The 15,083-nt window shown below is 60.2% G+C and overlaps 1 protein-coding gene across 1 annotated transcript; it reads right to left on the bottom strand.

Annotated features, from left to right (window-relative positions):
• Positions 1–2,642: 2,642 nt before the first annotated feature.
• DFFB (DNA fragmentation factor subunit beta) lies at positions 2,643–14,955 on the bottom strand. The gene is made up of 7 exons (XM_042949564.1): positions 14,683–14,955; positions 13,604–13,730; positions 11,193–11,381; positions 10,313–10,392; positions 8,326–8,496; positions 7,297–7,397; positions 2,643–3,670 (listed from the first exon to the last, which is right to left on the bottom strand). The coding sequence occupies exons 1-7, from the start codon at positions 14,803–14,805 to the stop codon at positions 3,436–3,438; spliced, it is 1,026 nt and encodes a 341-aa protein (XP_042805498.1). The 5' UTR covers positions 14,806–14,955; the 3' UTR covers positions 2,643–3,435.
• Positions 14,956–15,083: the final 128 nt, after the last annotated feature.

Here is a 15,083-nt window from a genome sequence, read left to right as displayed (position 1 = left end):
CATCATCGACCTCCTTCATCCCAGCACACAGGCATTTGTCATGAGTGCGGGACGGCACATTGTCGTGACCGCTCTGCTTTACTGTTGGTTCCTTCCTGTGCCCGATGCAAGGTTCAACTTTATCACAGGTGCGCGTACAGGAGAGAACTTGGCACGTAGCTAGTTCGGGACCACCTCTGCTTCAGACATCCACTGGGGGTCTTGGAAGGAACCCCCTGCCGATAAGCGGGGGCGGGGCGCCCCAGTAACAGGAGCTCAGTCCTGACAGCAGCTACATTTAACCATATTACAATGTCCTGTGAGGCACGGAAGGATCTCACGTGAAAGATCATTCGGGGCAGGTAGGTCGCTGAGTTGCCCTATAAGCTTTTCGAGCCCCTCCAACACCCACCCGAGACACTGCCCAATGTGACCATTAGCAGCTGTGACCACCGACTCTGGATAATTTTGTGGTTTATTGATCAACAAACTACTTAATAACTTGAAATTGTTGCTTATAAAGGCATTTTGACGGCAACCAGGGAAAACAACTAACTAGTTGGGGTTACTGCAGAATTAACTAGTGATCACAGCACCTGAGTTAGTGGTGAACGACTGCGTCAGATGCCAGGAGTCCCTGTCCTATGTACCGGCCTCTGGGAGAAGCATCGGCCTGACCTGCAGAAGAGCCTTGCTATCACGTTCCCACCAAAATGCAGAATGAAACCGAGCGTGCGCCTGGGGGCCCCACCCCCTGCTACCACCGCGTGGCCTACTGGGGTGGCGAGCGGGCCAGAGACGGTTACTCCCAGGTGAGGGGTGCTGCAAGAAGCAAGTGTCCCCTACAGGGACGGCACAGACAGCATGGAGCTGGGGGAAACCGTGCTGTGCTCACGTGCTGCGGGACCAAGCATTGGGCTGAGGCCCGTTGGGGATGACCTTAGCAGTACAAAAAGGAATGCAGACTAAGCCCTGGGGACAAAATAAAGTTTCAGAAGGCATAGCGAAATACACGTTAGAATTACTTGTGACCTAGCAGGCCCTGTGACTGTGAATTTTTAGGAACCATCTCTACTTACTGGTCTTCACAAAGTGCTGCCCAAGTGGTTGGCTGAGCAGCAGAGGCGTTCCACGCTGTCTTAAACGCCCGCTGTACAGGGACCTCCCACGGGCCTCAGGCTGGACGATCCCCACAACTGCTAGGACTCAGGAAAGGATATACTCCCAGTCCCCGTTTATCGCGGGAAGGACGCTTGGGGCAAAGTGCAGAGGCCTCGAGCTGGTGGCGGAGACCTGGCTTCCCTCTCCAGCCAGATGTGGGGCAGTGCCTGTGAGGGCTGCCGACCCGGGAAGCTCACCCAGACCTTGGGGCCGCCCAGGGTCTTGTTGGGGTCACACGAGATTGGAATGCCCACCCGAGGGACCTCGGACTTGGACCCCAGCCCGGCCCAGGCCACTGGCTGGTGACAGACACCCCCAGGGCGGGGTGTTCCTGGAGCCTCAGGCAGGCTGGAGACCGGCCTGTCCTGGCAATGGGCACTCGGGGCCCCTTCCTAAATTGCTTCAAGGGCTTCCTAGAGTGTTGGGGTTGAAATGCCCCCTTTCCAGGCCTCGCCTCACCAGAGCCCTTGTGCCTTGCTCACACTGGTCCAAGGGCCTCCACTGCGGACCCTTCACCTCGTCCCTCCCCCCTGGCTCTGCACGCCGACTCCCTCCCTGGGCCTCCCTGCCCTCGCTCTCCAGCCAGCTCCCTCTGCCCCTCAGCTGCCATCAGAGGCTGACTGCTGGCCGCCTCCCTCCCTCCTGCAGGCCCTGGGTCTGGAGGTCCTCTCTCTGCAGCCTTGCTGACCAAAGAGCTGGCCCACAGCAAGTAACGGGCCTGCCGGTATGAGGGACCTCCTGCCCGGACCACCCAGCATTCCTGCACCCACAGATCACCAGACTCAACACTCCCAGCCACTACGTTTTAACTCCCTTCTTTTGTTGAAAACGGACAGCCCATGACCCCGTTTTGCAAAGAGGTCACACTGCTGCTGGGCTGAAGAAGGAGGGTCCACCGGGACAGCAGGGCACACTTTCCACGGGCCCCGACTCCCCCACGGTCTGGGCTTCCCGGTCCAGCCAGGTAAACACCACGTGCTGAGGTGGCACTCGTACGGTTCCACACAGGATCGACTCGCTCTGAGATCTCAATTTCCGAAAATGGAATAATGATTTTGGCTCAGGTCACCATCTCACAGCTCGTGAGTGCAGGCCTTCAATCGGGCTCTGTGCTGACAGCACAGAGCCTGCCTGGGATTCTCTGTCTGTCTTTCACTCTCTCTGCCTCTCCCCTGCTCACGCTTGCTTGCTCATTCTCTCAGAAATAAATTAAAACCTTTGAAAAAAAAAATCACTAACCCCTATTTTTATCCTCATTTTCATCATTCCCAGTGAGTGCAAACTTTTTTGATAAGTCTTTTTCTAAAAAATCTTTATTGCTTTTTATGATTATACAATAAATGTAAAAATTCAAATATTAAAATCTGTGTGACTTTAAAAAATGAATGTTTAAAGGATCATGAAATAAGTGATCATTTCAAAAATTTCAAGTATTATAAAATACATGATTTAGAAAATTGGCTCTTTAAAATCCAGTACCCCCCCACCCACCCACCCTGTCCCCCAGGACTACTGCTGTCCTGACGGTGTGTTTCCTGACCGTCTTGTACACACTAACATGTGCATGTGACATACACTCACGGGCTTTTATAAAACCAACAGATTGTCCTCTGCATGGTCAAGCCACTGGATGCTTTGTGCACTCGACAGCTTCCCTTTTCCTTATGAAACACACAGAGCTGCCACGTGGCTGTGCCTTATGTCCACGTGGAAGACGAACCCAGAAATTAATGGCCTCTGACAGCTTCTGAGCTACAAAGCCAGCGGTTTCCCGCGGTTCAGCACGATACCACAAGCAGGACTCACCTGTGGACAGGCATTCGGAGGGTTTCCCGCTTTCTGCCATCATAAACCATACAGCAGCGCGTGTCCCTGCGCGTTCTTTACAAACATTTCACCCTGAATGGGTCGCCACTCTTTGGAGCATCCGGAAAAGTCCAGCAGATACAGCCTCACATCCGCCCGGGAGCAGAGACCCAGCAGAGAGCTGACACAGAATGCCCGTGCCTCGGACCAGCGCGGCCACGTCGGGCCTGACGCTGCGTCTCTGCGGGGGCCGCCCAGCAGGGCCGGGAGGGCTCCTGAGCCAACCGCGCGCCCCAGGGCACGGCTAGCCTGTCCGCTGGCACTCGGGCCGTCGGAGGTGCGAACACAGATTCGGAAGTGTAGCGAGGTCAGAACTTGTAGGAGGGCTCTGTGAAGTTTTTCCAGGAACCACTGCAGCGGCAAAAGTGTAGTAACAGTGCCCAATGGGAGGACGTGCCCGCCGGGGGAGGAGGCGCCACGCGTGGCCCATCACTGGCACTTGCGGGCCGGCTGCCGTCTCTTCGGCTTCGTCTGGGCTCTGTAGATCCTGCGTGGGTCACAGCTGAGCCCGTGGCTGGTTTTCTTATGGCAGGCGATGTGGACCAGCTTCAGGTTGTGTGCAGTGAAAAGCAGGCCGTAGAAGTACTCCCAGGACACCTCCCTGCCGGCCCGCTCCGCAACGGCGGCCTCCAGCGTGGGGATGACAGTGCGCCTCTTTTCTATTCTGCAGGGCAAGGCGAGACAGGGTCACGGGTGCTGCCGGCGTCCCACGGCCCCTACCGAGTCGCCTGCTATGGCAGCACGGGGACACGTTGGAGGGCTTCACCCGGTCATTGTGGCCCAAATGTGAGCTGACGTTTGGGGGCGTACAGGAGGACAAGTGGCCAGAGGTTCAGGTTTCAAAAGGAGCCGCACTTGGAAACACGCCCGAGGAGAAGTGGGGCAGTGACCCCTCCTCTGGCCGCGGCTGTCAGCAGGGGCAGCACTGGGGGGACGGTCCTCACGGCATGCGGCCCCAGGGCCAGCAGCTCGAATGTCTCACGGAGGAGGGCTGGCGGCGCGTGTTTGTAAGTACTGGGAAGTACACAGGGAAAGGGGGTGGAGCCCTATGCCACCCGTCCCCACCGACACCCGTCTCCGTGGTGACACAGGAGCACCTCCCCAGCTGAACCGCAGAAGTAAACCTGAGCCCCTGTCCTCCCTGGGGAGAGTCATAGGGCCTCCTGACGTCTGTCTTCCCGACCGCGACCTTGTGCTTGTGTGTGTGTCCACTGGAGACAATCGCGATACTGCTTTGTGTAAACCTGTTCTGCTTACACACTATTCAAAGCCCGCGTACGGACAGGTAAAGCTTGCGAACTGAGCTTGTAAACACGAGGAACAGAAACAAGGCCGGGAGGGCCACTGCAGCATGCTGGGCCCACCTGTCCCTACAACACGGGAGAAACAGTGAAGAAAAGGGAAAAGAGGTACAAAGCTGAGCAGGTGAGGGCTCCCCACTGCCAGGAACTCAAGTCCACACTTGATCCGCAGGGGCGAGCCACCCTCCTGCAGCCCACTGGGGCTCTGGTCCCGACAGAGGCCCAAGGGGAGGGCCAGGGAGGTGGGACCGAGACCCCAGTCCAGCCATTAAAGCGGAAGGGAAGCGGCAGGGGCGCCCGGGGCTCCGGGAGGGAGGAGAAGCCACCCTACCCTCTACCTACTGCTGCCTGCCCAGCCCCAGAACAGGGGGGCGCCCGCTGACCCCGACCGCTCCTGTGGCTGCGCGACGCTGGAGGGCTGGCTGGGGGCGGCCTTGCTCCCCATGGCGCCTTTCACCCTCAAGGAGGCCAGGCCAGGGCCCTCCCCACTGACGCCAGCGCTCAAAGAGAAGGAGCCCCAGCGCGCAAGCACGTATCAGGCGTCCGCTGGCGTCCCGTGTGCTGGAGCCACATGGCCGAGCCTCAGTCAGCAGCGGGAGGGGTGAGGATGACACACCAGGTAGAGGCCCCAGGAGGCATGATTCGGGCGCACCAACAGCGTGACCATTTCCACAGTCACCAGGAAACCCAGGACCCTCGGCTCACCGTTCACACAGACCCACAGTCCGACTGCACCTGCCACAGGGGACGGGACCCAAGCCAGAAATTAATACTCCTCTGTTTCAGAGCCACGGGAGGCCCTGGCTTTCCGTGAGTGTCCGGCAGAAACAAATGCAAAACCACCCTGTGGGGACACGACAAGCCAGTGCACAGAAAACACAGTCCCCACTGAGGGTGGACTCTGAATCCAGAAGCACAGATGCCACAAGGAGCACACCGCAAGGGGAGAGGACCCCCGCGGAGGACCTGGGCTAGAGCACTCTGAAACAGACCACTGAGAGGCCTCGGAGGGCTCCCCGACACCACCCCCACGGCACAAGGGAGACAGGACGAGAAGGTCCAACGTGCGGCCAGCGGGAGCTCCAGAGAAGCCGGACAGAGAGAAGCCGAGAAGGGGTAACTAAAAAATACTTAGGTGTTTTCCAAAACGAAAGAGAAACTTGTCTTTGGAACAAAGACAAGCCCCGGTCAGAATTTAAGGATGTAAACCCACACACACGCTATGTTCAAAGAGAAAGGGAAAATCTGAAATGTCTGTAGAAAAGGCAGAGAACAGGCTGTGGGCAGAATTCTCCCGAGCAGACGCCGGGAGAGTGTTGGCACGTCTTCAAAGTTCTGAAGGTGGGACACCCACCGCCCAGAATTCAGTATCGCTAAATGACCACGCAGGAGTAGAGGCCAGAGGGACATTTTCCAAGACCAAAGAACATTTAGTGCCCACAGGACCCTCCTGGGAGAAACGAGCCTGAAATAGCACAGAAAACCGGAAGTCAGACGCGTGCGGAGAAGCAGGCCGATTTGCCGGAACACAGAAGTACTGTATTGAGACAGAGAAAATGCACCTGAAACCAGGGTGTCAGACAACCCTGCTCCGGCCTCTGCTGCTTCGTCTGCACTCTGCTCCAGGCTGGCCTGCTCCGCCCCTTGAGTGCTGGGACCGCCCCCAGATCGATGTCCCCACGCCCCAGCGGGGCACGGAAAGTAGCCGACAGATGACCTGGAGAACCCGGCAATCGTCTCTGGGTGCTCGGTGCACATCGAAGGGGTGAGACCCAGCACCCTGCCGAGAGGGGAGCGCAGCTCCTCAGCTCGGGCACCAGGACAGCCTCCTCACCTGAACGTGCACCCCAATCCCCAGCACCCGGGTAACGGTGCGCGGAGCCCGAGAATCTGCATTCCTGACCAGTCCCCACATGCTGAGGACGCTGCCAGTCCACGGGCCACCCCCACATGGCCACGCAGGTCGGTCCCGCGTGCGCGCTCAGCCCAAGGGGCTCTGTCATAGCGGAAGGTGGGCGGCCAGAAGCGCCTACCGGGATGGAAACGGATATTCAAACGATACTCTCTTGAAAGAGCGAGGCACTCTGCACCTGGTGAAACGAGTGCACGAAACCCACAGACGCATCCCCGTGAGCACGACATGGGACGGAAAAGCCCGGTGTAGAGTCACCACGTGCGCCACCACTTACGTCCATTTCAAATCACAACTACAGGGTAAAGGTCTGTGTAAACAGGCATCACAGGGACGCTCGCAAATGGCAGCAGAGCGGTTCCCCGGCGAGGACAGGGGTGCATCCAGGAGGGATGGAAAGTGAGCCTCAGCTGTCCCTGTGATGTCCTACATATGTGCAAAGCCACCTGTCCCCAAAGTGATAGAGCCACTTGAAGGGCACTGGAAGACCTCTGTCTTCACAAAGCAGAGACAAGGACATCATTACGTTCCAGAAAAGAGTCTGTGAAGATAACACAATTTTACTTGTGCGCCTTTTTTAGAAAGAGCTCGTCCACGTGGAAGAACACTGCTGCCGGCCTCCACGCACCCCGGTGAAAGCAGGAAATGCCCTGCACACAGTAACCACCCAGAGCCCCCGCTCTGAGCACCTCCTGCTTGGTTGGGGCAGGACACCCCCAGACTGCGATGCGGTGAGAGCCACCCACTGGGCCCCACAGGTGGAGCCGGACGTGACCGAGGGGCCACGTACCAGGTCGCACGCACATGGACAAGGACCTGGACCAGCTCCTGTCGGAGGCCCCCACCGTGGAGGGCACCTAATCAGGCAGGTTAGGAGTGGGCACCTGCACCCATCCGCACGCACACCCAGGACACCTTTGGGTCCACAACCCACAAGCTCGGCACGTGAAACACGAGGCAGCCGGCAGGCAGGCCACGGACGCCACGGCAGGGACAGACCCCCGCAGGTGCCCCGTGGGTCTGTGAGCTCAGTTCTCAACAACAAGCACTCCTGACCTCTGCGGAACCCGTACTCACATGTGGTCCAGGTTCCACGTACTAAAGAGGATCCGGCTCTCCCTGTTACCGTAGGGGTTGATGGAGTGTTTGGATGCACAGCTGTCCACGTCAAAGGGACCCTAGGCAACAGAGAGCAAGCTCGGGTCCTCGAAGGGCCTTACCCCGGGTCTCAGGCAAGCGGGAGGAGCTGACTGACGAGCCCCCGGTAGGGGACTTAGTCCTGGTAAACGGTGTGCTGCTTGGGGCGATCAGGAACCCTGTCTTTGGAACGGTGCCCCCTTTCCCTCGTTACCCCCAGTAAGACACTCGTTACGAATGCCAGATTCCCAACCGAGCACCTGCTGGGTCCCACACCCGCCTCCAGGGCCTGCTCCGTACCCTCAGTGGCACTAGAAAAGCCACCAGTGGGGACAGGGCATTTTACTGGAAATGCATGGGGTCCAGGAGGCCGGGAAGGAAGCATGGGCAGTGGAACAGCCCCTGCCGTCCTTGCAAAGGTCGCCGGCCCCAAGCCTCCAGACTGTGACCCTGGTCCCCAGAGGTGGTAGCACTTGTTGGGAAGCGGTATCTCTGTCATTTATCTGAGTGTCCGGGAGGAGGCCCAGGACACTGCTCCCAGCTGCTGCCACCACACCCCGCCAGGGAGTGGAGTCAGGCCACACTAACGCCCGAGGGGTCACATCTGGCCACCAGTCCTGATCTCTGAGCCGTCACCTAGGTGGCTGCCCGGGGACACACCACGTTTCAGAAGCTCCGAAACCGTCCTCTCCTCTGCCCACCACCCTTCTCCCGAGGGGGCCAAGTGGCGCCCTCCGTCCCCAGTGCCCCGCGTACTCCCTGCCACTGGTGTTTCTCGAAGGAGGGCCCCGGCCCGCGGCAGCAGCACCGCCCGGGAAGCGGGCAGAAGACCTGTGAGGAGCAGCTGGGGGCCGGGAGGCGGGGGGGTCTTTCCCGGCACCGTCCGGGGGTTCCAGGGCCACTGAAGCCAGAGAACCACGAGCTGAGCTGATGCCCGGAGGGCTGCCCCGGCCCCGGCCCCCCGCTCACCTGGCAGGAGAACCAGCCTTCGGGTGTGCAGAGCCGGCTGTCCGCCTCGGCTCCTCTGTCGAAGTAGCTGCTGTGGTACTGCTCCGCCCTGAGCTTCCGGCACATGAGGCCAACAATCCGGACGTACTCCTCCTGAGCCTCCGCGCCCACCGTGGAGGCAGAAGCGCTCACCTTGAAGACGCCAAGGGACATCGCTGAAGGCTGGCGCGGTCGGGGGACTCCGAGTCCACTCGGTGCCACGGCCCTCGGGGACCCTGCCGCCTGGGGTCCCAGTGCCCTGAGTTCACACGGTCCCTGGCCAGCCAAGCCCGGCCAGCTTCTCTGGGCCCGTGACGTGCAGCCGGGGTCGGGGTCGGCCACGTAACAGACTCAAGCTCCGGGAGTCCTGGCCCCGTCTCCCTGGCGCTCGCCGCTGCCACGTGGGAAGAAACCCGAGAGGAGGCGGGCAGGTGAGGAACGTCACCCGCCCGCCACCCACGCTGCCCACTCAAGCTGGAGGGAGGCTCACAACAATGCAGCCAGACGCTGAGCACCCAGGGGAGGCAGAGAAAGACCCCCCTCCTCCCCACGGGGCTCCTGGTCGAGTGCGAGCAACAGGACAGCAGACACATTAACAGGGCACAGAGGGCCCGGCAGGGTCTGTGTGGCGCCAAGGGGGTCACAGCCTGAGAGACAGGCCGGGGCGGCCAGGGCAGGAAGCACGCTCTCGGCAGCAGCAGGGGGCAGGCAAGGGTGGCCAGGGTGGAGCGGAGGTGGGAGGACAAAAAAGGTGGGGGAGCCGGGCCGGACCACAGGGGCCTCCACACCGCGGTCCTGAGCTTTCCTTCTCAGTGGAGCACGGGCCATGCATCGTCCTGCACCATAGACCCTGCGATCTACGGTCCAAGAAACGCGGGCAGGCGTGCAGGTGGGGGGGGTGGGCGGGGCAGAAAGAACGTCTGCAAAGTCAGAGGGCAAGACGGCCTCGGGACTGCCTTCCAAGCACACGAGCACAGGGGCAGCCCCCGCCCCCAACACGCCTCTGCAGGGAGCACCCAGCCTCACCCCTGCATGGAGGGCCCGGCGCAGGGGTCACGGGATCTTGGCCTGGACTCCCGTCCACTCTGAAGAGCTGACCTCTTACATGTTTCATCCTTACAGAAGTCAGCGCCCGGGGAACGCACCCCACCTCTGTCCCATCATATGAGGTCGGAAGGCAGCTGCACAGACCCCCACCCTCACGGCAAAAGGCGAGTGCCACGGGACCAAATTTTCCTCTGAGCGGGACGGGATACCGCTCCAGCTCTGCCCTCCGTGCCGCCAATCTGTCCATGGGCTCTGCTTCTTCGCTGAGGGGGCAGCAGGACAGAGGCCACATCGGGCACAGATTTCTCTGGGGACGGACAGCCACGTCCAGTGGGAGCACCGAAGCTTTAAATCTCCATCTGTGTTCGCTTCTCGGATCTCCCAGGGGGGCGAAGGATGTCATCTCCTTCCTGGGCCCGTGGAGTCAGAGCTCACGCCCACAACGGCTCGGAGCACCCCAAAAGCAGATGCAGCTCGGCCCTTCCCAGTTCTCGGAGGTCAGGCCCCCCACCCAGGGCCACAGCCTGGAGACAGAAGTGTCCTCGTGGGGAAAGAGGCCAGGACCCACCCACGTGGGCGTCCGTCACAGCCAGTGCTGGATGAAGACAAGTTCACGTCAAAATCCAACCACCTGACGGGTGATGACGTTCACAGGTCGGTTCTATTCAAAACCCACACTGAGACTCCAGCGCAAAAAGAAAGGGGGCCAAGGCCCCAGGTGGGGCCCCAACAACCCCACAGGGCGCCAGCTCGGGGCAGACGCCAGCACCGTGCGGAGTGCGGGGACCGGCCGCTAGCTGCACCCCAGGGACACCGCGAGCTGGGCCCCGGCGGGGCCGTCCGCCTGCAGAGGCGCGTAGCTCCGGGCACCGTCTCCACGCCTCGTCTCTCCTCGCCCCCGTGCCCGCCACCGCACACCCACCTCTCTCAGGTAGCTCCGGATCCGGCTCTCGCAGCTGTACCTCAGGTAGCCAGACTTATTCTTGAATCGAGACTCCAGACCTGCCAGGAGCAAGAGAAGACGAGACCCCCCTGGAGTCCACGGCCATCCTCTCCCGGGCGGCAGGGCTGCGAGCGCCACCCGCCTCGTCTGAGAAAGTGCTGATCGTGTCCCGCCCGCGGGCTCCTGCCCTCTGCCTGGAGAGGGTTCTCTGGCCCACCTGCATCGTGGGCATCTAGACACCACAGAGGGGCTTCGGCTCCAGGCACCCGAACCCCCTCTCCCGCAGTCCAAGGGCGGCTCCGGCGGGCCTGAAGGCCACGCCCCGAGGTGGACACGCCCAAGGGTCCACGGCCGGGTGACAGACAAGCAAAACGCGGTCCGGCCACGCCACAGAACGAGATCCAGCCTGAAGGAGGGAGAGCCTGCAGCACGCCTGCACCCGAGGGCACTGTGTCTCGTGGAGCAGGCCAGGCTCCGGAGGCCGAGTCCTGTGTGATCCCCCGGGGGAGGCCCCGAGGGGAGTCAGATCCAGACCGGGTGGAGGGTGGGGGCTGGGAGGGGACCTAAGGACGGCTGCCGTTGAGGAACGTGAGAAGGTTCTGGAGACGGATGCTGGTGGTGGCTGCACGCCACAGAGAACGTGCTCGACCCTAGACCGTACGCTTAGAATGATTCAGACGGAACACATTACGTCACGTACGCTTTCCCACAGCTGACAGAGGAGTAAGGAGGCCAGTCCCGGGGCCTCTAGCACACAGAAGCCAGGCAGGCCCCCCGCCCAGGGACTGCGGTGGGACCTGGTGTCCCCTGCGTGGCCAGCTCCCAGCAAGTCCCACCCCTGCTCCGGGCCCCAGAGTACCTTCAAACCACGGCGGATCCTCGGCCCTGGTCTCGGCCTCGGTGTTCTCGCTGACGGTGTGCAGGAGGTCGGCCAGCAGCTTCTGCCGCAGCGGGGCCTGCTCCCCGGAGAGCAGCTGCCGGGCAGCCTGGATGAGCCCCGCCTGTGGCTTGTGGAACGCGTGGAGGAAGTGATGGATGTCACTCACATCTGCCACCAGAAGAGTCACAGACAGAAAAGCCGGCGGTCCTTTGAGCGCTGCGGTGAGGAAGGGGTCTCCGCACGCCCAGCATCACCACGCTGCTGGACCTGCCGGACCTCAGGGGCGTCCGGGGCCCCGGGCTTGCCCGGATGCCAGCTAGCCCTTCCCCTGGGCCTGGCTGCCCACCCCTCAGCGTGGGGAGGGGCCGGATGTGGAGGCACGACAGCCGGTGGGTCGCTGCCCTTCTCTTCCCCAAACGAAACCTCCCACGTCTCTGGGCCTCCTTCTGGACCTCCCTCCTGGAGCCTCCCACACCCACCTGACTGCAGCCCAGCCAGCGCTTAGAACCCAGTGGAACCACGGTCTACCGTGACCCTTCGTGACACCTTGGCCAACAGAAACGGCAACCCACAGAAAGAACGATGCTCCCACGGCCCAGCGGGTCGTTCTGGGGACGAGAGGCTGTTCAGTGCTCAAAAATCAACCAGTATAAACCCACCCTTCATGGGCTAAAGAAAAAGAGTCACATGATCATATCCACTGACGAGAAAGGCAGGAGGGAAACGCTTCCGGGCCCAGGGCTTGGCGAGAAGTTTCCAGTCTTCACGCGCAGAGCATGAGCACAAAAGGAAAGCACGGGCAATGTGGGCTTCATCGAAATGGAAAACTTGTTCTGTGAAAGAGCCTGTTCTGGGGACGCAAAGACAAGCTACAGAGCAGGAGGAAGTCCCTAGAAGCCACGCGTCTACCAAGACTCACATCCAGTACGTGTTCTGAGAAAAACCCGAAACTCAACAGTTAAAACTCCAATTAGAAAATGGACAAGATACAAACGGACAAAGACACGCCTTCTGGGCGAGGACGGGTGGACAGCCCGCTAGCCCAGGGAAAGATGGTCAACCGCACTACCAGCAGGAACACAAAGCCGTCCACACAGAGACACCTTGCACGCCCAGCAGAATGGCTAAAATAGAAGAGTGGCGAAGCCAGAAGTGGGGGAGGCTGCGGAGGCCGTGGGACAGGTGTTCCCACTCTGGAAAACAGCCCGTTTCTTTAAAAACAACAACAACAATGTGGGGCGCCCTGGGGGGCTCAGTTGGTTAAATGGCCAACTCTTGATTACGGCTCAGGTCATGATCTCACAGTTCATGGGTTCGAGCCTCACGTCGGGCTCTGCACTGGCAGTGTGGAACTTGCTTGGGATTCTCACACTTCCCTGCTCTCTGCATCCCCTACTTGTGCTCTTTCTCTCTCTCTCTCAAAATAAATAAATAAACTTAAAAAAAAATATTGAGATGCGATCCCAATCCCTCGTGATTCACACACTTGAACAAGTCCGTGTTTCTTAGTCTGTTCATTTCGCTACCACGAAATGGGAAAGAAAAGGAAAAGCCAGGCAGGCTCTCAGCCCTGTCCTGCCCAGTCCCCACCTCCTGCAAGGGGCCGTCCCAGGAGGCATCACAGTGACTCTGCTTTCTGGCTGCCCCTCTAGAAGGACAAGGCCCCAAAGAGATAGAGCGCTTGCCACCTTGGGGCAGACACTAGATGTGACTGCTAACAGCGGAGTCCCAACCGCAGGGCAAAGCCACACGTACACCACTCTAGGGCCCCTTTCTGTCCCTTCGGCCGAAGAGGCAGATATCTCTGTCTTCGGGGCTCCCACTTCCTGGAGCACCAGAAGCATCTCCTGAAAAGTAAGCCACTTTGCGCAAGAGCCAGGAACGCACACTCGCTCTGCCCCTGGCCTACAGCTCCAATGTGCAACTTGTCATCGAGCTGGTTCTTAAATCCGGATGCCCCTAAAGAATCACGCCTGGAAGCGATGCCTCTGATGGGCCCCCAACGTGACAGCACATCAGCAAACACCAACAGAGCAGACAGAGCACAACCTGAGCCACCACCGCTCCCTTCGCACGGCCCGACGACACAGGATGGCGTCTCTCTCTGGCTCCGCCTTACCCACAAACCTGTGCAGGGCCCAACCCCTAGATCCCTCCCTTCTGCCCTCTGGAGTTACTAGGACACCCAGAACGAACATAAAATTCACATGACCTAGAAAAGACACCTAAAACACCCAACTGGACAACCGGGCTCCCGACTCGGGGCTCCCCCCTGGGGAGCTCAGAGCGAGAAGATTCTCCGTTTCCCTGGCTGGTCCCCACAGCAGGCCCTCAGCACCTCCAAAGCCGGGCCGGCTTCCCCGCCACTCTCCCACGTCCCCACCACTTACAGCCTTGCCAGGTCTGGCCTGAGGTGAGAAGCACGAGTTCCGAGTTGTCAGGGACACTCGAGAAGTAGTCTCCAGTGAGCTCAGTGCCGTCTTCGTAGAGGCACAGGCGGGAACCGGTGATGGGGAGCTGTGGAGAGGGAGGGTAGGGCAGGAAGCTAACGTCTCCGGTCTCGGGCGGGCCGCCTGGGAGCATTAACCTGAGGCCCTTCCACCTGCGGTCCTCACAATCAGAAAAAAAACTATGTTTCAAAGAATCGTGCCCGGGGTTACACGTCGTTCAAAAATATGACAAGTCACATAAAAATATATACGTAGCGGTGTCGACTCCACAGGATTCGCCACACAGATCCTTTCAAAACGGGCTCCTTAAAGGCACTTAAAATCCAAGCCCGTCTCAGAAAATGATGCCTGACTGCTTCCACTAAGCCCATAAACACACCCCCACCAATGAGGACACATCACCCGACTGGTATCAGGACACGCCGCTCAGCGAACATCTTCCTGAACATGACTCATTGCCTCTGGCTGACGAAGTGTGAACGGCACACGGTCCGCTGGTTTCCTAACACTGTCCTTCACCCTAACCCTCACTCTAACCCTAACCCTAACTCCCGACGCTCCCGCCCCCACACGCACACACACCCACAACCCGCGCTGATCCAGGTCCAGGTCAAGACAACAAATACGGTGAGACTCCAGTGAGAATGAGGGCTGCGATCCCTGCGACAACAGTGCCGGCCTGTGAACACAACTCCTTCATTTCACGGAAGGGGAAACTGAGGCCCAGAGAGGCCCACTGACTGTGCCCTGGAGCACACAGCAAGTTAGCAGGTAGGCACTGGAACAGGGAGTCCCAGAATCTCAGGCCAGAGCTGCCGTAATCTTCACGGTCAGAAGAGGGAGGTGTTGCGCCAGAACCCTCCAGAAACTCCCGCTGAAGGGCTGAGTGACTACAGGAAGAAGTTTGAGGAGGCGCCAGGTCCCATGGACCCCGGCCCGGGGCACCTGCAAGTGAAGGCACCCGAACCCCGGCCCCGGGCACCTGCAAGTGAAGGCACCCGAACCCCGGCCCCGGGCACCTGGAAGTGGAAGCACCCCTTCCGCAGCACCTCCTGGTAGCTCCTCCCCGCCACCCCAAACTTCTTCGTCCCGTGCAGAGCCCGCAGCTTGAACGTCTTGGGCTTCCGGAACACCGTAAACATCCTCAGGACCTCCGGCCCCGCCGGCGGCACCTGCTTGGCCGGCCACTCAGGCTGTTGTTCGCCCAGGACCCAGAGATCAGCTGAGCGGCGGGGATGCGGAGCTCGGTGGGCTCTGCGACCGAGACCCGGGCCGCGCGCTGTCTCCCCGGAAACTCCATTACCCAGAAGGCCCGGGGAAGCAGAGGTGCAGCCCCGCCTTGCGCGCAGACGCCGTCCTTCGGGGACTTCATTACCCAGAAGGCCTGGGGAAGCGGAGCGGCAGCCCCGCCTGTGCGCAG

The sequence above is a fragment of the Panthera leo genome, chromosome C1 (genome assembly GCF_018350215.1).
Source record: "Panthera leo isolate Ple1 chromosome C1, P.leo_Ple1_pat1.1, whole genome shotgun sequence".
In the NCBI taxonomy this organism is placed as follows: domain Eukaryota; kingdom Metazoa; phylum Chordata; class Mammalia; order Carnivora; family Felidae; genus Panthera; species Panthera leo.
The sequence above is the reverse complement of the archived record's forward strand: the minus strand, read 5'-3'. Positions and strand labels throughout refer to the sequence as shown.